At 46.1% G+C, this 24,035-nt stretch overlaps 1 protein-coding gene and 1 pseudogene across 1 annotated transcript; both read right to left on the bottom strand.

Moving 5' to 3' along the window:
• Nucleotides 1-644: 644 nt before the first annotated feature.
• On the bottom strand, nt 645-1,295 carry LOC132693354 (peptidyl-prolyl cis-trans isomerase A pseudogene; annotated as a pseudogene).
• Nucleotides 1,296-18,295: 17,000 nt separating this feature from the next.
• On the bottom strand, nt 18,296-21,631 carry FGFBP1 (fibroblast growth factor binding protein 1). Its single transcript, XM_060655391.3, has 3 exons — nt 21,616-21,631; nt 21,127-21,238; nt 18,296-19,430 (listed from the first exon to the last, which is right to left on the bottom strand). The coding sequence occupies exon 3, from the start codon at nt 19,408-19,410 to the stop codon at nt 18,649-18,651; it is 762 nt and encodes a 253-aa protein (XP_060511374.2). The 5' UTR covers nt 19,411-19,430; nt 21,127-21,238; nt 21,616-21,631; the 3' UTR covers nt 18,296-18,648.
• Between the last annotated feature and the right edge of the window lie 2,404 nt (nt 21,632-24,035).

Below are 24,035 nucleotides of genomic sequence, written 5' to 3' on the forward strand. Positions count from 1 at the left end.
AAACATAAAGATTGCTGGTTTCCAGCCTGTCTGGCTCTAGTCCAACAACTCTCACTAGAGGCCTTCATTCAGCCTGATAGGGTTGGGGGTTTTGTTTATGGGTATGTGTCTTTTAAGTATATCTGGAAAATTTCCTCACTGAAGACCGTTATGTTGCTCAAGGTGCCTTGAATTCTGTTGGATGAGTTCACGTTTTGAAGCTTAGCCTCCTGCAAGTTGCAGAGAGAAGCATCTTTTCCTGTTGGGGGTCTGGACAAATAATCAGGCAAGGAGTGTAAAGGGTGGTTGGCCCTGGTCCCTCCAGGTCTGGGCTCCATCAGCGATCTCTCTTTTGAAGTGTGACCAGCTTCTCCCTCTTCTCTGCTTCTCCTTCTCTACCAGTTCTTTTTTAAAGCCTATTTCATATCATAAAGCTCCACACTGAGCTGGTGGTCCTTCTAGGTATCATTCTACTTTTCTCCCTCCTCATTCAGACTTGTAAGCAGAAGAATCTACATTCTCAGTGCCCACCTCTTCACTTCATTCCTCAACCCATGGCACTCCATTCACCAACTTCAGTCATTACTGCTCTTTTGTTGTTGTTATCGTTGTTTAGCTTTTATTTCATGATCATATACTTCTCTCTGCAATCCAACTGAACTTGGAGGGGAGTGAGGAAAACAAGGGACCATGGAACTGCAGAGGGAGCACAAAGATTATAGGAGATTTCGAACAGATGGGGGCAGAAGGGCGCTCTCCTGAGCTACAGAAGGAACGTTCTGGTGGTTAAGATAAAAGTCAAGTCAAATTTATTAGATTTGTCCACAGTCAGCAATGGCGATCTTCTTGCTGGTCTTGCGGCTCCTGGACCCAAAACGTTCCATGGCTTTGGTGATGTTCGTGCCCTCCTTCACCTTGCCAAACACCACGTGCTTGCCATCCAACCACTCCGTCTTGGTGGTGCAGAAGAAAAACCGGGAACGGTGGCGTTGGGTCCAGCATTCATCATGGACAGGATGCCAGGACCTGTGTGCTTCAGGACAAAATTTCCATCATCAAATTTCTCCCCGTAGATGGACTTGCCACCAGTGTGATTGTGGCGTGTGAAATCCCCACCCTGGCACATAGATCCCGGGATGATCCTGTGAAAGCAGAGACCTTTGTAACCAAATCCTTTCTCCCCAGTGCTCAGAGCACAAAATTTTTCTGCTGTTTTTAGAATTTTGTCTGCAAACAGCTCGAAGGAGATGCGGCCCAAGGGCTCCACGTCCACGGCGATGTTGAAGAACACAGTGGGGTTGACCATGCCTGGGCGGCGTGGGTGGTTCTGGGGTGGCAGCGTCTGCAAGGCCCATTACTGCTCTTTCTGAAGACACTCATGACCTACTATGTTCTGACCAGCAGCTGCGCTTATCTTTTTCTTTCTACAGTATTTAATGGTGTTGGTCCTCTAGCCTCTGCTCTCAGCAGCTTCATTCTCCTGGCTCTCCTTGTCTTCTCTGGTCTTTCTCCTTGTCTGTCTCCTTTGTAGTGGTTCTCCTCCACCTGCTTCTCGGTGCTAATACTCCCAGACAACTTGGCTCTCTTCTCTGGACATCCCTTTTCCTGGGACATCTTATTCACTCTCATGGTTTTAAACTAGAATTTACCTACTGATGGCTTTGCTATCTAAAGCTGTAGATAGAGACTAATCAGTATTTGGATGCAAATCAGAATATCTGCTAGATATCTACATTTTGATTTTTCATAAACAACTTAGATTCAACTTGTCCTGAATGAATCTTGGTCATCCAAGAGGATCCTGGCTTTTGTCTTCACTAAGAACCACCAATTTCTATCTTTCTGGTTTAAAAAGTTTTTTTTTAACGTTTATTTATTTTTGAGACAGAGAGAGACAGAGCATGAAGGGGGGAGGGGCAGAGAGAGAGGGAGACACAGAATCGGAAGCAGGCTCCAGGCTCTGAGCCATCAGCCCAGAGCCTGACGCGGGGCTCGAACCCATGGACCGCGAGATCGTGACCTGAGCTGAAGTCGGACGCCCAACCGACTGTGCCACCCAGGCACCCCATATCTTTCTGTTTTTAAAATCGAAGCTTAATCTCTTTCTTTCATTCTATTTATGCCCTTTTCCAGTTCCTTGTCATCTTTCACCTGGATACATTCCATCTCCTTCTATCTCTGTCTCTTATTCTTCACCATCTCTCACCTTGGCCCTTCTTTTCTCTGATCCAGCAGGTCTCCCTAGCTCATGCCACACTGCTTGCAGCTCTGTCCACTGAACTACTGCCATAGAGGTCTTTGTGAAAACCCATATCTGACCAGATTGCCTCCCTATGCAAAACCCTTCAATGGCACTCATCACTAATGGGATAAAACGCCTTAACCTGGAAGTGCTGGGTGGTCTCCATTTGTCCTTCCAGATCGACTTGCCACCTTTCTCTACCCTTCTCTGACCTAGGAGACTGACCTCATAGACTGGTTCAGCTGGGCTCATTCACCCTCTGGCCTCTGCTTGGGTTTGGCCATGGGGAAGCACCAGAAAGATGTCAGGAGGCAAGAGGAGAAAGAAGCTGGATATTTTCCTGCTTCCCTCTGGACTGGCCAGAGGTTCTCTTACCAAAGGCTCCACATCCAGTGGGGGGGGGGGGGGGGGATGGTGGGGAGGGGGAAGGGTGGAGTCTCTAGGGTCCAAGTCACCATTTCCACCTTGGGCTCTAGTAAAATCCTCTCTTTTTGCTCCTTCTGGGTGAGTGCTGGCTGCCTGGCTCGGAGTTGCTGGCCCAGGTATCCCACTACTCCTTGGTGATTTCCCTCAACTCTGGCAACATCTTGCAATAGTCCCTTCATTAAACTCCCTTTTGTTGCCCTGCATCTTACACCTGTATCTGTCAAGCACTTGCTCGATTGGTGGCAGATGAGGCTTTCTGTAGGCTGGCCACTGCTTCATCTTCTCCGTTCCATCCGTAGGCATTGCCCCCCAGCAACATCCCGCTGCTTGAGGCTCTCCATGGAGCCACGCTTTCACTTACCACCATGCCCTTGCCCATGCTAACCCCGTGTCTAAGTCCTGAGGCATCACCTCATCTGAGAAGGCATCCACGTGTCCAAGCTGGGTTTAAGGTTCTGTGGGTTTTCATTGTATTTGTCGCTTTCTTATTAAACTCGTCTTTTACCTTGATATTTAAGAGCATCGGATTTAATGACAGATAGCTTGGGTTCAAACCCCCATCCTGCCTCGATTTTTCCCTTTGAAAATCAAAAGTCCCTCCCTTGTAGGATTGCAGTGTTGGTTAAGTGAAGTAACACATGCTGAATGCATAATGCCATGCCAGGCACGTAGCAATGTCCGCTGTGAGCTTTTAGCCGATGTCTGCCTCTTGCCCTTGAGAATCAGTTCTATGAAGAAAAGGATCTTTACTTCGTCAACTTTCGTCGCCCAGATGTGATTTAATGACTGGCATAGGGTGGGTGCTCAATGCAAAATTGTTGAAATAAAGAAGGAATAAAAGATGGGAGGAAGAAGGGAAAAGTTAAAAAAGAGAGAGGAAAAGGAGGGATGCCAGACTTGAGGGAAGCACAAGGGCACCAGAAGTCAAGAAAAGGAATCCTGGCTCAGCTGGAGACGGGAAGGGAACAGAGGGCGGGGAGGAGCATTAGAAAAGGACTCTTACAGTTGGCCACAGGCGCAGTGGAGGGGGAGGGTCCTCCAGGCAGACACAAGCATGGGCAGTGGACAGAGGCAGTTGGCTTGAGAGGGCACAGGGCACTCTGGAAAGGGAAAGTGGTTGGATTTTGTTGGACGGTTATCTAGCAAGAGCTGAAGGTCGTGGGAAGAGGGGATACTGGCAGGGCAGGTGGGGCCGAGCACCTCCTGTATGCTGCCCTACATTTGCATTCTATTCTGAAGGCGATGGGGAGCCACTGAGGAGTTTGAAGCAAGGGAGTGACCTGACCAGATGTGCTGCCCACCACCCTTCCTGGTCTCTGAGCAGTCCATGCCAAGCAAACAACACCTGCCCGGCGTCTGCCTCTCCCAGCCGGCATCATCTGTCACCAGCTAGCATCTTTGACATTTGTCACATCCAGGGTGACCGTTGGGAGAAGGAGCTTTGGAGTAAGACGGACTTAGGTTCTAGGTTATTGGACTTGTTGAAACCTCATTTTTCTCCCCTGTAAAATGGCACAAGTTCCTGCACCTTCCTGAGGGAGATGTTATGAGCTAATGTGCTAAGGCTCTCGGTTGTCTCCTGCTTTTCCTGATGTTATAGTTATAGCCTCAGGGCTGTGGTGTCCCAGCTACAACACCCACCCATATGACATGCTCCTGGTGAATCAGAACAATTTCAGCCATCTGTGAGAGGCCATCCAAGTCCCTGGCAGGCTCTGGAATGTGAAGAGCCTCGGGCTGTTTTTCATCAGATGCTGCCGAGATTGCTTAAGTTTCTTTCTTATCTCTTCAAGTGAAAAAAAAATTGCACAGAAGCCCTGGGAACAGATAGCTCCCACCTCAATCAGTGGTGGGGGGATGATTGGCTTCCGAGTTTGGGTTTGTTTTGTGCCTTCGGCAGCATGTGGAGCTGACGGGAGAGCAGACCTGGCCTGGCTCTCAACTCTCCTTCGTCTTAAGTGCATTTAACAGTCCATAGAGTCTTGAGAATCAAGAAGCCATTCTTGGAGACTCTTCTGAAAGAATCGAGCTCATGGGATGTTGCCTGAATTTCATCTTAACTCTGAAAGGACAACGAATCGCCCTGATACTGGAGGGGGTGATATATCACTGGTCACCTTCTTACTGAAAATGTCAACTCCAAAGTCGCATTCCAATATAATAGCTCTTCCTGACCATTTAAAATTAGTTACTTCTTTTATTCATAAAGGAATAGTACCATAAACCACATGAAATTGCTGTTTTGTGGGTCAAAAATGACGGAATGTTGGCAATGTCATGTGGCTTAGATTATTCCAAAGCACAGTGAACGAATTTTAAAGTACAAAGTGTAAAGAGATCGCTCTCCTATCCCAACCACCTGCTTCCTCTCCCCAAAGGCCATAGCTGCTGCTAATGACTTGAGAAACCACTGGATACAATTTGAGACATGCTTTACACACATGTCTTTACATTAGTTTACAAACATATGGAGGCCTGATAAGCATGCTGTTTCATTAAACCTTTATTTCTTTAGTGGCATCTCTTAGAAGTCATTCCAGGTAGCTCATTCATGTTTTTAAACTGTGCCTATGGATATGTCCATTGTTTCCAGTGTTTTGCTATTATCAACAATGCTGTACAAGCATCCACACATGCGCATCTTTGTCACGTGTAAGTAGACGTAGCTTAAATCTCTGAAAGGGAAATTATTAGACTAAAGGGCTTAAGATTTAAAATTTTGAGAAATCCTGACAAATTCCCCTCAAAATGGCTTATACAATTTACATTCTCTCCAACATAAGAGAAGCGAAGGCATGGGGGGCTGAAGCAAACTCGTCTTCTAGACTCCCTTGCCCACTGGCTCCTGTTAGGATTGGCCAGTGGAGCAGAGAGAGGGAAGAAGCCAGGACACTGCTCGCTCTCTCTCTCTCTCTCTCTCTCTCTCTCTCTCTCTTTCTGCTGTCATTCCCAGTAGTCACTGATGCTAGTTCCCCCGAAGGATTCCTTCCTCCAGGGTCCCAGCTCCAGATGGGTGCCCTGGCTCCTGGACTCACTATGCCTTGTCTGTCCTTTTAGCTTTTCCAATATCTTTGTAACTAATTCCCCATTCTAAATCACCTCTATGGAATTATTTGCTTTAGTTTTGTGTGTTTGATTCCTTCCTGCCACCCCACCCCTTAACTGGACGCTGAACCGGCACACCCAGAGTTGGCAGAAGTGAGGAGAAATGGCCATGTTCTTATACTGTTGGTAGGAATGGAAACAGTTGCAAAATTTTTTGGTAGGCAGTTTGGCAATATGTTCCAAGAGCTTTAAAAATGAGTGTGCTCTTGCCCTATCTTTTAGAGATATGTGTTGAAATGTTTATGAATGAAATGATGTATGTCTGTCACTGACTTCTAAACAATCCAGGGGGGAGAATAATTGGGACATCGTGTAGACCAAATGAGATTTGGGTTGATAGTTGTTTAAACTGGGTGAAGGATACTTAGACATTCATTACGCCCATCTCCTTCCTTGTGAATGTTGAATTTTTCAATAGTAAAAAGTGTCTTTCAAAAGCCAAATCTTGGGCATTGCAGTCTACTTTCCAGGGATTTATCCTAAAGAAAACAAGTTCCTCAATGTAAAGACAAATAAATATCTTTAAAGATAGCTTTTTGTTTGTTTGTTTTAGAGACAGAGTGAGTGAGACTAGGGGAGGGCGGCAGAGGGGAAGAGAGAGAGAGCCAGAGAGAGAAAGAGAGAGAGAGAGAATCTCAAGCAGGCTCCAGACTCAGCACAGAGCCAGTTGTGGGGCTCAATCCCATGACCCTGGGATCATCACCTGAACCAAAATCAAGAGTTTGGTGCTCAACAGACTGAGCCACCCAGGCGCCTCTAAGGATAGTTTTTAACAGCATTGTTTATAATAAACAATTGGCAACAATCTAATTTTTCAACAGTGGAAAGGTTCTACGGTAATTTTAATATATCACATACCGCAAACTGTTTAAGCTTAAAAAAGATGTTGCAGAAACAAGTCTATCATCAGAGATGTTCATGCCTTTTTTTGGTTCATGACAATTTAAGTAAAAAAAAAAAAAAACAAGTTATAAAAGCATGAGATATTGTAATCCAATGAAAATATTTTTACATGTGTCTAAGGGAGGATGTGAGGGATCCATACCCAAGTATGATCAGTGTTGTCTCTCTCTCTCTCTTTTTAAAGTTTATTTATTTATTTTGAGAGAGAGAGAGGCAGAGGAGAGAGAGAGAGAGAGAGAGAGAGAGAGAGAGAAATGTGGGGTGACCGGGAAGGTCAGAGACAGAGAATCCCACACAGGCTCTACGCTGTCAACACAGAGCCCAGCTCTTGATGTGGGGCTCGACCTCATAAACTGTGAGATCATGACCTGAACTGGAATCCAGAAGTGGATGTTTAACTGACTGAGCCACCCAGGTACCCCAATCAGTATTGTCTCTTGATGGATGGGGCTGTGTTCTTTCTTCCTTACTTGTGTGCACTTTCTGGTTCATTTGTTATTGTTCTTGTTATGATGTACTACTTTGGAATTACCAAAAATGACTAGCACATTCTTTCTCTGCCCCCCTCCACCCCAGCCCCTTCTTTTTTTTAATGGCCCCTTTCAAATGGACACTGCCCTGGATGGAAGGTGTGCGTGCACTCATTGTGATAAGGAGAGGAAGGGGGTCACACCTTAGCTTCTTTCTAGCAAATGCCAATTATCTGTCAACCTTTGCCAGGCAGGGCTTAGGAGAAAATGAGCAGTTTGGGGACAGAGGGAGGGAAGAGAACAGTGGGTGCTAAGGGAGATGGGGGCGACCACAGTGGCTTCCACACTTGGCTGGCACCTGTGATCGGGGACTCAGGGGTGAGAAGCTGTGGATGACAGGGACAGACACTGCCTGGCATGGCCCCATCACATGATCCTGGCTATGCTGGCCTTGTCCCCTCTTACATGCCTCTGTCTATCAGACTACTGGTCCCCCCGCCTGGGATTGGCTTCGGTTTTGCCTTTGCTTGCCCTTCAGCACATGATGCCTCCTGTTTCGAGTGATGCTCTCTTCTTGATATCTGCCATCCCACCTGCTGACCCATTTTTGTAGTCTAATAATGATAAAGAACCAAGAAATAAATGATGCGCCGGAAAGATTATAAGAAGCTTCACAAACACCATCTCATTAAATCACCAGTGCTCTGTAAAAGTGACAACATCCCCCTATTCAGCAGATAAGAAACTGAAAGAAGCAGAGGAATGAACTGACCTCCCCAAGCACCTCCCCCCACCCCGCCCAGGCACTAGGGGGCTGGAGTGGGTTTCAAACCAAGGTCCTCGCTCTTTCCGTTATGTGGCAGTTGCTTTCGTGCCGGTATTTTTGCCTGTGCGTGTGGGCTCTGGAGGCAGGCAGCCTGGGGGAGATTCTAGGCTCTGCCTCATTCCCACTCTGACCCTGGTAAATGGTGAACTTCCCTGCATCCCCGGCTCCCTATCTGTAGGACGGTCTTGACCACAGGGCGGTCACTAAGATGAAATGAAATCATGCAGGGAAAGCACGGTGAACAGTGCTGGGCGGAGCAGATCTCAACCTTAACCAGGCATCGCAATCATCTGCGCAGCTTGAAAAATCCCTGTGCTTCGATGACACTGGTCTGGGAACAGCCCGGGCAGTGCGGTTTTCTCAAGCTCCCCGGGTGATCCTGACCTGCAGGCAGGGTTGGGAGTCACAGCTCCTAGTATCAGAAAGCACCCTGTCTGGTCCTCCCACCTGCTTCTGTGTCTGGCCCTGCCTCGTTCCCAGAGTCCGAGGTTCCAGGCTCAAGCTTCCCGGACCACAGTGGTGTGTTTCTTCTGGGTTCTTAGGCTCCTCCTGGAACCCATCTGGGTTCTCGGACTCCTGCTTTTGCTGAACCCCAGCCTGCCCTGGGGCTCCCAGTACTTGGCTCAGAGACACCCCCCTGCCCAGTTCTGGGAAAGACAATTCCAGAGCATTTGTGCTGCCAGAAGGGCGTGCAGAAGGTGTTGAGGCTTGAGCACCCTAGATGCTCCGGAAACCCTCTGTGGTCCAGCAGACACACCCCCTCCCCTGCTGGTCATTATGGGGGCTGTCACTTGACTTTGGAAGGCAGTTCTGACTGCATACAGCACACCACTGCCATTGCCGAGTCATATTGCACATGGCGGTCACGTTCTAGGGTCAGTACCTGCTTTGTAGAAATTCATTTTAGTCAAAATTGCCTTGGGGCGCCTGGGTGGCTCAGTCAGTTGAGCATCGGACTTCAGCTCAGGTGGTGATCTCACAGTTCCTGAGTTCAAGCCCCGCACGGAGCCTGCTTTGGATCCTCTGCACCTCTCTCTGCCCCTTCCCCACTCTCACTCTCTCTCTCAAAAATAAATAAAACATTGAAAAATTATTATTTAAAAACAAAATGCCCTTATGGACTTTCTTTGGCGGAGTGCCAGAAGAAGTCATTGGTTTGCATTTAAAGCTGAAATAAAACAGGATAATTCTCAACACTGGGAGTGACAGAGTAACAGCCAAGTCACCTCTTCCACGTCGCGTGGAAACCCCTGCGGACCACCTGCTGCATTCTCACCTGGACACTTCTGTCTCCACCCCAGGCCCTCGCAGTGTGGAATGCACTGTGCACCCTGAGGATGTGTCACAATTTCCCTGTTGTCCAGTTGTTCTCTAATAGGGGAGAGTCTGTCCCCAGGGCACCTAGGACCCCCACACCTAAAGGCGTGCTGCCTCTTTGTGCAGGCGAGGCTGCAGGAGACAAGGGATTGAATCAGAGACCCCCGTGTGGCCAGGACTGCTGAGCAATGTTTTGGTCCTTTTATGATGACGGTTGAGAGAGTGTCTCCAAGCTCCGCAGGGGCCACTCTCTGTGCACATTTGGTTTGCGCAGGGAACCCCCTTTCCCTAAAGGTCTGATCTCCACCATCATGTCTTTAGGGAAAGCTTCTCTGACCTTGCGACCACTCCTCCCCCTCCTTTGGCTACACTTGCTGCCTAAGCGGATTGCACTTCCCACCCCACCAGTTGGCCCTACACCATGCTTCCAGCCCCAGGGCATGTTTACACTGGAGCTTCCAGCTTTCGAAAGTGCTCTAGTGGCCAAATGAAGGGCCCCTGCAGCCAGAACGCTTCGACTTGACTTCCACGTCTGATACTTACTATGACCTCGAGCGAGTTTCCTAACTTCCTCGGCTCCTTCAGAGGAAGAAGGGTAGTGCCTCCTTGTGAGGGATTCTGAGGATTAAAGGAGATAATACACGTGGGTAGAGCAGAGCCTGGCTTGCGGTACACGCTCCGTAAACGCTGGCTATTCTGGTGACTTATCCCGTTGCCCCTGGTGGCCAGCACACAGAAGGCACTCAGTTGCACTTGCTGGATGAAGGAAGCGGGGTCTCTGAAACGTTGAGGAACATGCCAGGGTCGCACAGCTAGTAAGCAGCAAAGTCAGGATCCAAATCCATATCTCAGGAACCAGCGCCCAGGCTCTTGCCTCCAAGCCGGTCTGCCTGCAAATGCACAGCTCCTCTGAGCCTCTCACCCCACCCCCCCTCAACTCACCTGGAGGAGATGGTAAGCCCGGCAAGAGCTCTGAGCCACGGGGCAGAACTGGCACCCCTTCCGGAAAACAGGGCCCTTTGCTTCTTGCCTACCAGAGAAGGCAGCCTGCTCTGGTCCTCTCTGATTTCTCCTTGCAGACCCCCACTCTGTCCTGGCCCCTCTGCCGGCTAAGCTTCTTTCCTGTTCTCAGCAATCAGATTATCTGGGGTCCACGCTACACCGATGTGTTCTTTCACTTATCCTTTTTTCTTTTTTAATGTTTATTTATTTTTTGCCCGAGTCCAGCTCCAGCAGGTCCAGGGGTTCCCGAAGGAAGAACGGCGTTGGTGAAAATAAAATAAAACTAAAATAAAACAGTGGAAAATAAAAAACTAAAAGAAAAATCTAAAACTAAAATAAAATGGACACAGGCAACAGCAGTGTGTTGAACTGGCCGATTTATTGTAGCAAACGTGAAATTATATTTGCTAGCGATTTCCTTGGAACATACGCCATCTATGTTTTCCTACATTACCTAATTTTGAGAATGTTCCTATGTGTAAACAACCTTTAAGAAATAACACGGCGATTTTCCCCTAACTTTCCCGCATACCCTTTGATTATAGATGAATTTCTCACATTATCCCATCATGCATCTGCGTTTATCTATAATGTACAAAGCATTCGCTTTGCTGTTCTCGTGAAAGGCCCTCCATTTCTCAACACCTCAAGTGGAACAGTTACAGGGACATGACCTCCTAACCCCATGAGGCCAGAAGAACCATGTGTTTGCCTCGGTCCGAGGTGCCAGAAAGGGGCCGGAAAAAACCTTAGAAACCCGTGCCTCATACATTCCGAGAGAGACAATGCATCTAGGAACCAATGAACCATTCTGTAGCTTAACCCACTAGGTTCAGTCATCATCTGGAATGCCTCCGGGGGGCCAGGTGGGCCTAGGGGTTGAAGTCACCTGTGCCCAGAGATACACTCCTTAGTTGTCAGAGTAGGGCTTTCAAATCCATATGTCTCTCCTTTACAGGCCCTCTTTGCTGGCAAAGGGATGAGGCTATCCTTTCTGTAAGTAGAGGAGTCTCCATAGGGGATGGCAAGGGCTAAACGTAAGGCCACGCAATTTCTTGCGGAACCTTATTTTCTTCCTAATGGTTCTTTTCCCAGGGGGCCTGCCGAGGGCAATTCCCCGACAGACAATACCCCAGGTAGTTTTAAGGCCAAATTACCTAAAGGCAGGAGTACAGAAGCTTCACTGTCGGCGGGCCGCCCTGCAGTCACCAATCCATCCACAGCCCCGGCCCTGCCCCTCAGGCTGGGTAGCTCGGCTTCCAGCAATTTTTGAGAGAGATACAGATTGCAAGTGGGGGAGGGGCAGAGAGAGAGGGAGACACAGAACCCGAAGCAGGTTCCAGGCTCTGAGCTGTCAGCACAGATCCCGATGCGGGCTGTGAGATCATGACCTGAGCCCAAGTCAGACGCTTAACCGACTGAGCCACCCAGGCACCCCTTTATTGACTCATCTAATTCATAAGAGTTTCTTAAGTATTATTCTCCAGTTAAGGACACTTAGACTTATTAATGGAAGCACTGTAACCTCAATCACCTTTCACCTGAACGGGAACTGAGGCCGAGGGCTGTCCGACAGACAGACAACTTGTCTCTTGATTCTCTTGTGGTTACATTGTTTTTTCAAACATACGGTAAAACCTTGGATGGCAAGTAACTTGCTCTGCGAGTGTTCTGCAAGATGAGCAAATATTTCTAATAAATTTTAACTTGAGAAACGAGCGATGCCTTACAATATGAGTAGTACCTGATGCCAAGTATCACATGATCACAACCGAGCCAATGGTTCTTCTCTCTCTGTGGGATTGTGGGTGATTATCTTCTGTGCTCGGATACTCAGTCTCAGACCACAGTGTTTGGCAGAAATCAGTGATTTTTCAGAACGTTGGAAGGTTTCCACAACTGGCAGTGGTGTATTTTTTGTCCCTTCAAAGCACCTCTGGACAGTCCTTTGCTTTTCCATACAAGAGGAAGCTTAGGAATGCTTTGCTTCGTTTTAGGTCAGGTGATGCCTGCGGATATAGACCCTTTCCTCTGCTGTTTCCTCTAATTGCCAGTTACACTAAATAACAGTATATGACAAGAGTTTGTTAATACTGGAGTGAGGTCACCATCTATGAGAGAGTACACAACGGCCCCCATGCAGAAAAAGTTTGAAAAGAAAGGTGGTAAGAAGAAGGAGATGATTTACAGTGGAAGTTAAGAAGGAAATCATCGAGAGGTATGAACGAGGTGGGCGAGTGGCCGAAATTGCAAGATTTTATAAGAAGTCTATGTCGGCACCTCGTCTGCAGAGGAGGAGGAGAAAAAGGCAGAGGAATCCCTCACTTCAAATGAGATTAGGGAGATGTGTAAAATGTAGGAAACCGTGCAAAATTTTGTAGAAAAGCACCACGTGAATAAGGCTGTAGCAGTGCGAGCGATGAATCTATTTGACGACAATGCGATGTCACATTTCCATGAAATCCGCAACAGGAGGCAGAAGCAACTGTCATTGGATAGACTCCTTGTTAAAGTTGCACAAAAAGAAAAAGATTCCATTGAGCCAATAGATAGCAGTGATTCCGTTAGTGAAAGTGAAAGTCGTTTTACGCACTAACCTCCTCTCTCTTGTCTCCCTCATACCAGCCACAAAGGTTTTCAAAGGCAAGTACATGTTAATGTGTTTATTTTTCTTTATATTTTGTATTTTCTTATTCTTTTGTATTATATTACAGTATTGTAATCATTTTTATATGAATATTTTTGGGTTGTGGAATTAATCATCTGAGTTTCCATGATCTCTTATGGGGAAATTCTCTTCGCTCTACAAGTGCTTTGGATTACAAGCACGTTTCTGGAATGAATTATGCTCGCAAACCAAGGTTTTGCCCTAGAGTTAAACAGGTATCTAGAGCTACACTTTTTGCAAAATGCTGGAGGAACAGCAGTGACCAAAACAAAGTCTGCTCTCAGGGAGCTTATATTCTGAGGGGAGGCAGCAAGAAACCGATAAGCAAGTGAAACAGGTAAATATAGTTACCTGTCAGGTGGAGAGAAGTGGTATGGGGAAAATAAAGCAAAATTGAGGACCAGGGTGACATTTGAGTTGACATCTGAAGGAAGGGAGTTCTCTAGGTAGAGAGAATAGCAAGTGCAAAGGGCCTAAGGCAAGAGAGTACAGAGTGAACTCCAAGAACAGCAAGGCCAGGATGGCTGGAGCAGAGCACCCCAGGGATTATATCAGGATACTAGGTCCGAAAGTAGTGAGGGTCTGGCTTATAGCCTTCTGTAAGGCTTTGTGAAAATTTTTGGCATTTACTCTGAGTGAGATGATGAGCTGGGTAGTTTTAGCCGAGAAGGGGGTGCTCCTACAAGTACTTTGGACGGGATATCACTGCTGCTGTGCTAGAACAGACCCAAGGAGGCAAGGCCAGCGGCAGGGAGATGGGTTAGAACCCTACTGCAATTATCCAGAGGACAGGTTGGGGCTTGGTCCAGACCGGCAGCGATTAGGTGGCAAAATGCTCTGTTTCAGACTATCCTCTGCAGGTGGAGATGGCAGATGAATTAGATGAGCTCAGTGAGAAGAGTCAAGTATGACCAGCAACAGTTCTGACTTGACTCATGGGAGGGATGGAGTTACCATAAACTAAGTTGGGAAGGACATGGAAGGGTAAGAATTAGTGGGGGAGGTGGGGGGAAGATCGGCAGAGTGTTTGGGTATATGATGTTGAAGGCACCTTTTGGGTATTCAACCAGTGAAGCTGAATGAGTCCGGAGGTCAAGAGAGAGGTCTGGCTGGAGATGCAAATGTGGGAATCACTGGTGTGCACATGGCATGTGGAACAGCGCCCCCCAGGGACAGGACACAGGCAGCCAGTGGTGCACTGAGGCTTGCAGCACTCAAGCTGTAGACGTGTGTGAGACGAAGGGGTAGCACCGTGGTGGGTCCCTGAAAGGCAGGTTGTGAAAGTCTCAAAGGTTGCCCCAAAGAACAGCTTTGCCTTCTTCTTCCTCCTATTTCTTGGAAAGTGCTTCCGTCCATGTGTGTGGGATGCCTCCAGGGCCGTTAGGTAGAGGGTGGTCTTTGGGAGGTGATAAGGAGCAGCCAGGCTCCATTTGGCCGGCATAGTGAGTCTTGAGTCTCATGTAGCCTTCCTAGAACATTTCCTCCTTGTCTTCTCTCTCAACTAATTGGCTCATTCATTCATTCATTCACTTATAACCAAATCTTAGTGAAAATCTAATGTTGTAAGGATCTCACTTTAGACTTTAGTTAAATCATGTCTAATTCCTATTGGATGGATACTCAGACCCCTTTTATAAACAGGGAATCTGAGACTAAGAAAAAATAACCTGTCTCAGGTCACACAACTAGAAACTCAAACCCAGTTTCATTTACTCTGAAGCCCATAATCTTTGCCCTTGCCCTGATTTCTCTCCTGTCTTATTCACTCAACCAGTATTTACTGAGGATCGATTATATGCTGGCCGGTGACCTAAGTGCTGGGCTGTAGTGATAGATGAGACCACTTTCGCTGTGTGATTTCCCACATATCCAACTGCCTTGATGAAAATTCCCCTTGGATAACCCACATCAAGTTCATGAGATTCTGAAACACCCTTTTTCTGGAATCTCTTCCATTTTTCATCCCGATCCCTCATTTAGCAGGGTTCCTGATGGGTGTTTTCTTGCACATTGTTCATGAAGTCTCACTTCATGAGAGACATTTCACGGGGAGTACTGTGTATGTGGCATTATGAGAACCAACACCACAGATGACGGCTATCCTCGCGTTTGTCGGCTCCAAACACTTTTGCCTCCTTTCCTTGTTCTGCCAAGAACAATTCCAGAGGGAGCCTGGGGAAAGAGGTGAATGGGTAGGAGGCCAGGTGAGATGGGCCGGACTCCAGAGATTCAAGTCAGTACTGGTATGGTTGTGAATTACTACACAGAGCCAGTGCTGGAGGCAGGGAAGAGGCTCTCTTTCTGCTGAGAGGTAGTTTTATAAGGAATACAAGACAATCCCATTGCTGAGCTGCTTAGGGAATGCAGACATGCCATCCTGAAACACCTCTTACCTATCTGAAAGTGTCCTGTCTCTTGCTATTAAGAGGGAATCGTATCTTAAGTGTGCACACACACACACACACACACACACACACACACACAAGCTGGCCTCTCTGCTTCACATTCAGAAAGTCTCCAGAGAGAAAATATTGAGTGGCAAGTTGGATGGAAGCTAATGAAAAATCTTTGTTGTGTTTTAAATTTGTTTTTTTTTTTTTTTACTGTGTTTTTAAAACATTGGGATGTTTTAAAGCCTTGGGATATGACTATGAAGGAAGGCTGAGCATGAACAAAAGCTTTAGCTTCTGGAACTTACTTTTTGTAGAGCATGGAAGGGGATATGTGCATGGAAGTGACAGGCATCCTGTTCACTTCACATCTTGGTCCAAGTCTAAAACCACAAATTTCATTCTTCTCCCATCAAGCGAAGAAAATCACGAGCTTCAGACACAGAAAGGGCGGGGGGACCTCTGGACCTGGCTTTCTCACTTACAGCCTCTGCCATTTCATGCTTTGTGACCCTGGAAAGTTGCTCAGCTTTTCTGGGCTTCAAGTTCCTAATCTAGGAAATAAGGATGGATCACACTTACTAGACGGGGGTGTTGGGGGTATTACATAAAAGAAGAGGCAAAGCCACTGGCACATATTAGGTTATCAATATACTGGTTCCTATTCCCTTTTTGTACTAAAAAAAAATAAACTCTAACTTTTAAAGGACAAGAACCTTTTCAACTCCCTCCACAACTAGTGCTGTGAACTTTAGACAATCACTTGTGTTGAACAGCTCCTGAGCAAGCAGTGGGTCACTAGGTGCTTGAGATTTATTGACCAATGTGAGTCTTACAGCAGCCCTTAAAGGTGGGTTTCATTGTCTCCATTGTTGAGATGAGTTCATTGGAGTTCAGAAGAGTTAAATACTTGGCACAGTGATGCTGTGCAGGAAGCATTAGAGGCAAACCTCCAGCCCAAGTCTAGATGACTCCACCATGTTGGAAACAAACCACCTCCCAGTTTTTCCAGTGGCCAAAGTCCATTAGTGAACAAGAAAAACCACCACCTCCTGGGCTGTAAATGACCTTAAAAGTCTTTGAATCTAGTTTGGTCAGTTCTTCAATGTTTATGTCACTCATAACATAGTGTTATTTTTTAATGACCCCTGGAAGTGTTCAACAGGACTATGTAGAACCAAAGTGTATGAGTAGGGGAGAAGATCCAGAAAGTTCACAACCTGTGTCCCTCCTATGGAGTGGCTAAGAGAAGCTTGGGACAGACTGGGATGGTGGTTCAGTTCTCTTGCAAATGGGGGTAAGGTTCATAAATCAGGTCCTGGGTTCTGTCCTGCAATGGTTCTGCAACCTTTGATGTTTCTGAACGTGCCAAGCACGAGCTAGTCATTGGAATATAAGAACCATGAAAAAGAAAGATTTTTTTCCTTTTTGTTTGCTGCCATTTTCTAGCCCTAGCACAGTGTCTGGCATATAGTAGGAGCTCACAGTAGGCAATAAATAAACTAATTAATTTCAGGGCATTTGCACTGACTGTTCCCTCCGCTTGGAACCTCTTTACCCCAGAGAGTTACCAGCCTTGCTTCTTCACTTCATACACGTCTAGTCTCAAAAGTTACCTCCACAGAGAAGTCTTCCCTTACCGTCTTGCCTAAGACTGGGTACCCTTCATCACTGTTACCCTGTTCTCCTTTACTTTCCCTGTCTCTTGTATGTTTTTGATTTTGTCATCACTTTCTCTACTGGTAGCTGCATGGGGGACGATGCAGAATATCACGCTGTGGACTGATGTATCTCCAGTGCCTAGAACAGACTCTGGCAGAGTCAGTGCTTAATAAGTTACATGTTGAATGAAGGAGTGAATGAGTGAATGTATGCAGACACCATGGAAAGAGCCCAGTGTCTGGAACATAGCAAGTGGGAGAGAGATGTTAGTGGTGATAATGTGAATAATGACATTCAAACGTATCTCTGAAGCTGTCACACTAGATTGGCCACTGACAATGCTCAGTGTAGGTCCTGGTAATTTGGTGAGTGTAAATGTCTACTCTTCCATCCCACATGCCATTCCTCCTTATAACTTTCAGAGATTCTAAAGTGCAGGGTTTTTTTTTAACCATTTTTGCTCCTTTTGCTCTTAGTGAAATTGTGACAAGACATTGGAGCTACAATCCTCCTTTCTCCCCAGCTCCTGAATAAAAACAGTTTCAGATCCTTCTTACTAACATGTGAATGACTAACAGTAGTGTCATCCCTACATCCCACCATATTCCAGCCACAAGTCTTGTCCCAGCTTCTAGGATTTTTACGTTTCTTTGCTTTCACACATGCTGTCATCTGTCCAAAGTGCTTCCATTCTGCCCTATTTCCTACCCAAGGATACTCTTTCCAAATTCCAGCTCCATAATACCTCCTCCGTGAAGTTCAACCAGAGTTTTTCCAGTAACTTTCACCTCCTCTCTCTGGTTTTCCACATTGCCTTTTCCTCTTTCCTTTGGAATTTTCATCACAGGACACTGTACTTAACCAAGCCCCTTTTCCCCAGGCCAGAAATGAGCTTCTCAAAATCTGGGGTCCCAAATATAGCAAGAAGTAATGTCCAGCCCTGACCTAAGTGGAGGGCATTCCTCTAGCTGTGTACTTGGCTGTACAGAAGTTCTGGGTTCAAATCTTGCCTCCCTTCTTACCATCTGTGAGACCCTGATTTGTGTTTTTAATTATTCCATGCCTTATTTGTCCCACTTGAAATCAGGGATCCTAATTATTACAGTGCAGTTAGCCACAAACCCCACGGACCAATGGATGAAAAGACAAAGATAAGGATTCTTGAATGGCTCATCTTTGGGGATGACTTAGGATGGGTGGGAAACAAAACATCATTACTTAGATATTTTCTTTCCACGGATATACGGGGACTGTTTATGAGTTCATTGAAAGTTGACATAAAGAAACAAAAAAATTGTCTGAACATATTTCTGAAAAACATCCAGAGCTTTATTAACTTTGCTAATTCACCAGAAAGTGCATTGCACTGAAATCATCACTCTGGCTCATTCAACTCAGAAAATGGTCCTTGCTGCTCGTCTACACATAGCTTTGTGGGCCATGGAAACATATGCTGAGGGAAACAACCCCTGAAAGTAAAATTTAAGGAAATGAATATAAAGCAAATTCCAAAACACAAAAACAAAAATTATAAAATCTGTTTAAATATTCTACTGCACTCTCACAGCACAAATGTTCATCTTACTCGGAGAGCTTTACCACATGCTAAAGAGGTTTACATAGCACCTCCTAAAGGACTCTGTTCTCTTTTGATCTCATTAGCATGTATTGTCCTGGATCATGGTGATGAAGAATTTGCAGATGGAGCTCCAGGATTCCCCACAGTAGTCCAGGGCCATCTTCTGCTTTATCAAGTCTGGGTCCTCTGCACACTTGGGATCCTTGGTGGCTGTGGTCTGGGTCTCTGCTGGGCCAGAGGGGATGTGTTCTTTGACCTTTATCTGCTCCTTAAGGGATAACCCTTTGGCTTTGTTAGGCTCCATGAGGGAGGCTTCACTGGCTTTGCTCTGCTCCCTGGATGAGGGTTCCATTAACTCCTGGCTGGGTTTCTTGTTCCAAATCAGGGTGGAATTCACCAGCTTGAGATTGGATTCTGGAAACTTCTTTCTGCACACTCTGGTTTTCAGGATGGTTTCGGCATCCCCACAGAGGACCTTCTGAGAGCGCAGGTTCCGGCCAATTTGTTTCCAATAGACATTCTTCTTGTTTGACTCTAGGCAGGAAGTTGGATTGCCCGTAAAGACACAGGAAAACTTGTTGTCCTGTCGGGTGCACTCGACCTTCAGCACTATGCCCTTTTCTTGCTCAGTTACCTCCCATCTGCATTTGGCATGGTCTTGGGTGACAAATTTGCCTTTGGTCAGGCGCTTGGGTGGCTCAATCTGGGGCTCTCCCAGAGTATGCAACTTCTCTGTGGTGCCTTTGCTGACATGTCTATTCTTTGCTTCCTTTTTGCTCTTCACCAGTGACACCTGAGCAGCCAGAAGAAGGAAGAACAGGGTGAGGCTATGGATCCTCATGGCTTCAGTGTGGTGGGAACCTGTTTGACAAGAACAGGTGAATCAGCGCTTGGCAATAGTTCAGCAATGCAGGGCTGCAGATGACTCTCCCTTCATCCCGACATGTGTCTCCTTGCTTAAGAGTGAGGTCAAGAATCCTCTGGACCCTGGAATTACTAGACCAGCAGCCCATCTGTTCACATTTCTGCTTGACCAGAGTCCTGAATGTCAAAAACCTACTCTTCCTTCCTTCATTCACCACGTCCTGAGCCAAATGAACTCTTATCCCTCGCTCACTAGTCCTTTTCTCCTGCATTTGCTCACTCACTCACTCCTTCATTCACTCACTAAACAAGCATTTATGGAACATCTACTATATACCATGCACTAGACTAGATGTTGGATTTATCAGTGTGAATGAGGAGGTCGCATCTTAGAGATTAGAAGAAACTTTTTGAGGAATTTAAATAGCATTAACAAGTAGTCTGGCCCAATTCGGCCCCCAACTTGATCTTGGCCAAGTCACTCTCCTCTCTGATCTCAGTTCCCCTGGATATCGAGGTGTTAGATGAAATAATTGCCAAAGTCGCCTCTCGCTCCATGTGCTGGATTTCTAACCCAGTTCTACATGGACTCAGGTGATCACACAACGAGAAAGAACATGGAAAGTGGCATGAAAGGTGATGATTGGCCGAAAGTTCAAGATGTGTGGCGTTTGGCCACTCTGAGATAGATGGGTTTGTGAGAGGGGGCAGTAAGAGCCTAAGGAAAGGCATGAAGGAGCAGAGGTAATCCAATTTGACTGTACAAAGTAAACCAGATGGATGGGGTGAATTTCTACCACAGCATTTAGACTAGGAAGTTGAAGGGAAGGGTGATACCTAATCGATTTCTTGAGCCTTGTTGTGGCACAGTGCTGACCATGTAGAAAGCTCTTGACCAATGCTTTTAAAAATAAATAACTGAATAACTAGGATGACCTTGAATGCTACACTAAACTGCATGGATTTTATCAGGTTAGCATTACAAAAAAATCTTGAGGGGAGAAGAGAAATAGTGCTTCTACTTGACACCTACTATGTGCTATGCCCTCAACCACTATTTGATTCTCACCTTGTTTAATCCACTCAACAGCTGTCTCTGGTAAGTAAAAATAAATCACCCCCAGGTAACAGATGTAACAGTTCAGGCTCATCCTGGCAAATAAATTGCTCAATATCCTATATTGGGCAAGTGAAAAGGCTGGGAAAGAAGCCAGACCTGATCTCTTTGGTCTTTTTATACGACCAACTTTGCTCACCTCTTGCCTTTCAACTTTACTCTGTCCTTTGGAAAATATTGACAACAAATAAGAAAAGTTATGGATTACTCAGGGTTTCATTTGGTGTCGTTCATGATAAGATGATTCATATTGTCCCTGCTCCGTTTTAAAAGAAAACACAGATTTTTCTTGTATAAGGAGCAGGCCCAGAAAATGGTTGAGATCTTATTTCCACCCTGGGCATGTGGCCTCTCCTTAAGACTGAGAGAGGGAGACAGTCACAGGTGTGTGGTCTCCTGAATGAAGGGCGGACAGGGGCCCAGGTATACCACGTGAATACCCCCTTGTTTATTAGAGCATTGGGACTCTGCCTCCATGTGTCCCTGATGGGATCCATAGCCCAGGCTCCTGATGTCCTCAGGGGTATGAGGAAAAAAAGGTGGAGAATGAAACTCTTAAAAGAGCCAGGCTCTTACCTTGCTCTCAGTATGCAGATCCAATGCAATCCCAGATGTGAGAGTGAGCTTGCTGGCCCTCAGCTGTCTCGTCTGCAGTGCCAGCCACGGAAGGCCCTTCTTTTAGGGAGCCCTGGAAGAAAGGGATTTTATAACACACACACCTGTCAATCTTTATCGCACGCCTCCCAGCCACGCCCCTTGGGAGGGAGCCAGTTCCTGCAAGGAAAGTGGTTGATGTAATCCTATGCGAGTGGGGTACATGCAGAGCATTACACTTGCTTCTTCTAAGTGCTCCCCTTTCCCCCAGGCCCAGGATAGGAGGACAGCTCAGCCTTGCAGAGACCCTCCTTGATGGGATAAGGACCCCAGTAGCAGTATCTGTGGGAGAGTGATAAACAATAACAAAAACTATCATAGCTTCCAAGCCCTGTGCTGCCCATTTTACCTAAAGCTCTCCCTGAATTCCCATCACACCCACCCCCAAGATATGGTAACTAGGATTCTTACTGCTTTACAGCTGGAAAATTGGAGTATATTGATAATTCAGGGCTTGTCCAAAGTCACAGAGCTGGGAGGATGAGGAACCCAGAGTTGAACCCTGGGACTACCAGCATGCATTGTGTGAACTTTCCTACCTGTCTCTCTCAAGAAATACTTGGTGAATGATTAACTGAGGCTGGGGAAGCCATCTCAGTTTGAGCCCATTTTCACTGAGGCACCTGAAGTTACTGTGTGGGCAGAGGAATCCATGGGCTCTGAGAGGCTGATAGAGAGTGTGTTCCTGGTCTGGGGGGTTTCTGCTGAAAATATTCACTTTCAGGTCCCACAAAAGGACTTCTCTCTGGTTGGCCTTCTATTGGCAGGGTCTCGTACCAGAATGACCTATGTGGAATCCGGAGATGGCATTCTTTTAGCTCTGTGACCTTACTACCCCAAACAATAACCTCTCTGAATCTCCATTTATTCATCTACAGATTGCTGACAATAACAGTAGTTTATATGGGGCTACATGCTAAGTATTTTATGGGGTTGAGCTATTCACAGAAAGTGAAGCAGAGTAAGTTTGGCTCATATTGGGGTTTCAAGTTGTATTCGTTAAAAACAGACATGCTTGGTTTTTATAATAAGTATATTGAAGGAGACTCATGTCATAAAGAAGGTGTGGACATTGCTACATGTTGTCACCCCACTTTTCATGTTATTCGGGCACAAAAAATTATTTATTTATTTTTATAAGTCAGGTATAAAGAAACAATAACACCAGAGTGATAGTAAATGCCAATTGACCCTTGCCTTTGGGACAGGGATAATAGAAACAGTAGGGAGTGTGACAAACTGGATGGTTCCTGATATCTAAGTGTTAACACACAGCAACAGTTGACTAAGAACATGTTGGCATGAGAGTCAGTATTTTCAGACCTCATGAATTCTTTTCACATATAGTTTTGTAAAAATAAAAGAGGAGACTTCATGTACTTCTAAGAGGTACATTAACACCCAGACGTGTACATATGAAATTGGGTTGGCATCTAATAGAAATTTTCTAAAAACACTGTCCTGGCCCACAATAAAGATACCAAAGGTCATAACTATGATTGGCTTCCATTCAAAATCCACCTGTTTGGGAATTCCAAGGTCACAGAGATAGGGATATTGACTGGTTCACTCAGAGGTTCAAAGAGTTTCTTCATGAATTCCATCAGAGGTGGCTATTTCCCCCAAACTCCAAGCTTCTTATAAAACAAGATCACCCCAAGATCCATCCCCATACACCTTATTAAACCATGACCTCCATATACACACGCTCACAATGTGGTATTTAGGGGGATTATTTGGAAATAGGAAAAATGAAACTGCTTTGTTTCCCAGGGAGCTACAAAACAAGAAATTTGTCTTGATCCTCGGGTGGCAGCCATGTTCTTTCTGGAAGGAGACTGTAGGTCAGAACATGAAGTATATTATAAGGAAACATGGACCCCAGAATATTTTTCTGAGAATTGTTTCTGGCCTTTGCTAGGGAGCATGGAACATCCCCTCACTAGCTTTGCATGGACCTTCAGCCTTCCTGTGATCTCATTCCAACTTCTGCCTTGATTGTTCTTTTCCAACCAGATGGAAAATATTACCCTAAGCTGTGTAGCTCTTCCCCTTTTGGCTCAGCCTGTCATTCCAAACTCATTTACACACACACACACACGCACACACACACACACACACACACACACACACACACACTATCTCTCTCTCTCTCTCTCCATTCTGGACACACTCAACACCCCCCCCCCCCCCACCAACATTTCCTGAATATTTGGTGCATTTGCTTCTTCCTTCCAGTTGTTGATTCTGCTGTTCCCCTTACATGGAATGCCCGCAGTCCTACTTTACCAGGCACACACCTGCTTATCTTCAAGATTTGGCTCAAATGTCATCTCCTCCCTGTTGGAGTCATTGGTCCCTTCATCCTTAGTTATGCCCTCCACCCTTTCATGGATGTTCGTGGAGAGAAATAGACCATCATTGCCAGTTAGTGTATACAGTGTGCCAGCACTGTGCTGAGGCTGAGCTATTATTTCACATGTTGATATACTCAGAAAATGTTACACTTGTACTACAGTGCCCTGGGGAGACTGGAGAGGCTTGGGGCCCCAGGAAGGCTATCCACAACGAGTTCCCTCCAGCTCCCCATGCTCCCAGGACCAAGGGGATTACTGACTCCTGGAGAAATATGTGAGGCTCATTGACTTTTTCCCACATGAACCCTAGGAGGAAGTACATGTGGATCTTCAAGGTATAGACATGGAGCTGAGGCTCAGGTGGGCAGAGCACATGCCTGGCACACCACTGGAGAAGAATTAAATGGAGGCCACTTCCAATGTTCTTATTAAAAAGAAATTAATGCTCTCAAACTTTGGTAAATTGTAAACTCT

The sequence above is a fragment of the Panthera onca genome, chromosome B1 (assembly GCF_046562875.1).
Source record: "Panthera onca isolate mPanOnc1 chromosome B1, mPanOnc1 haplotype 2, whole genome shotgun sequence".
In the NCBI taxonomy this organism is placed as follows: domain Eukaryota; kingdom Metazoa; phylum Chordata; class Mammalia; order Carnivora; family Felidae; genus Panthera; species Panthera onca.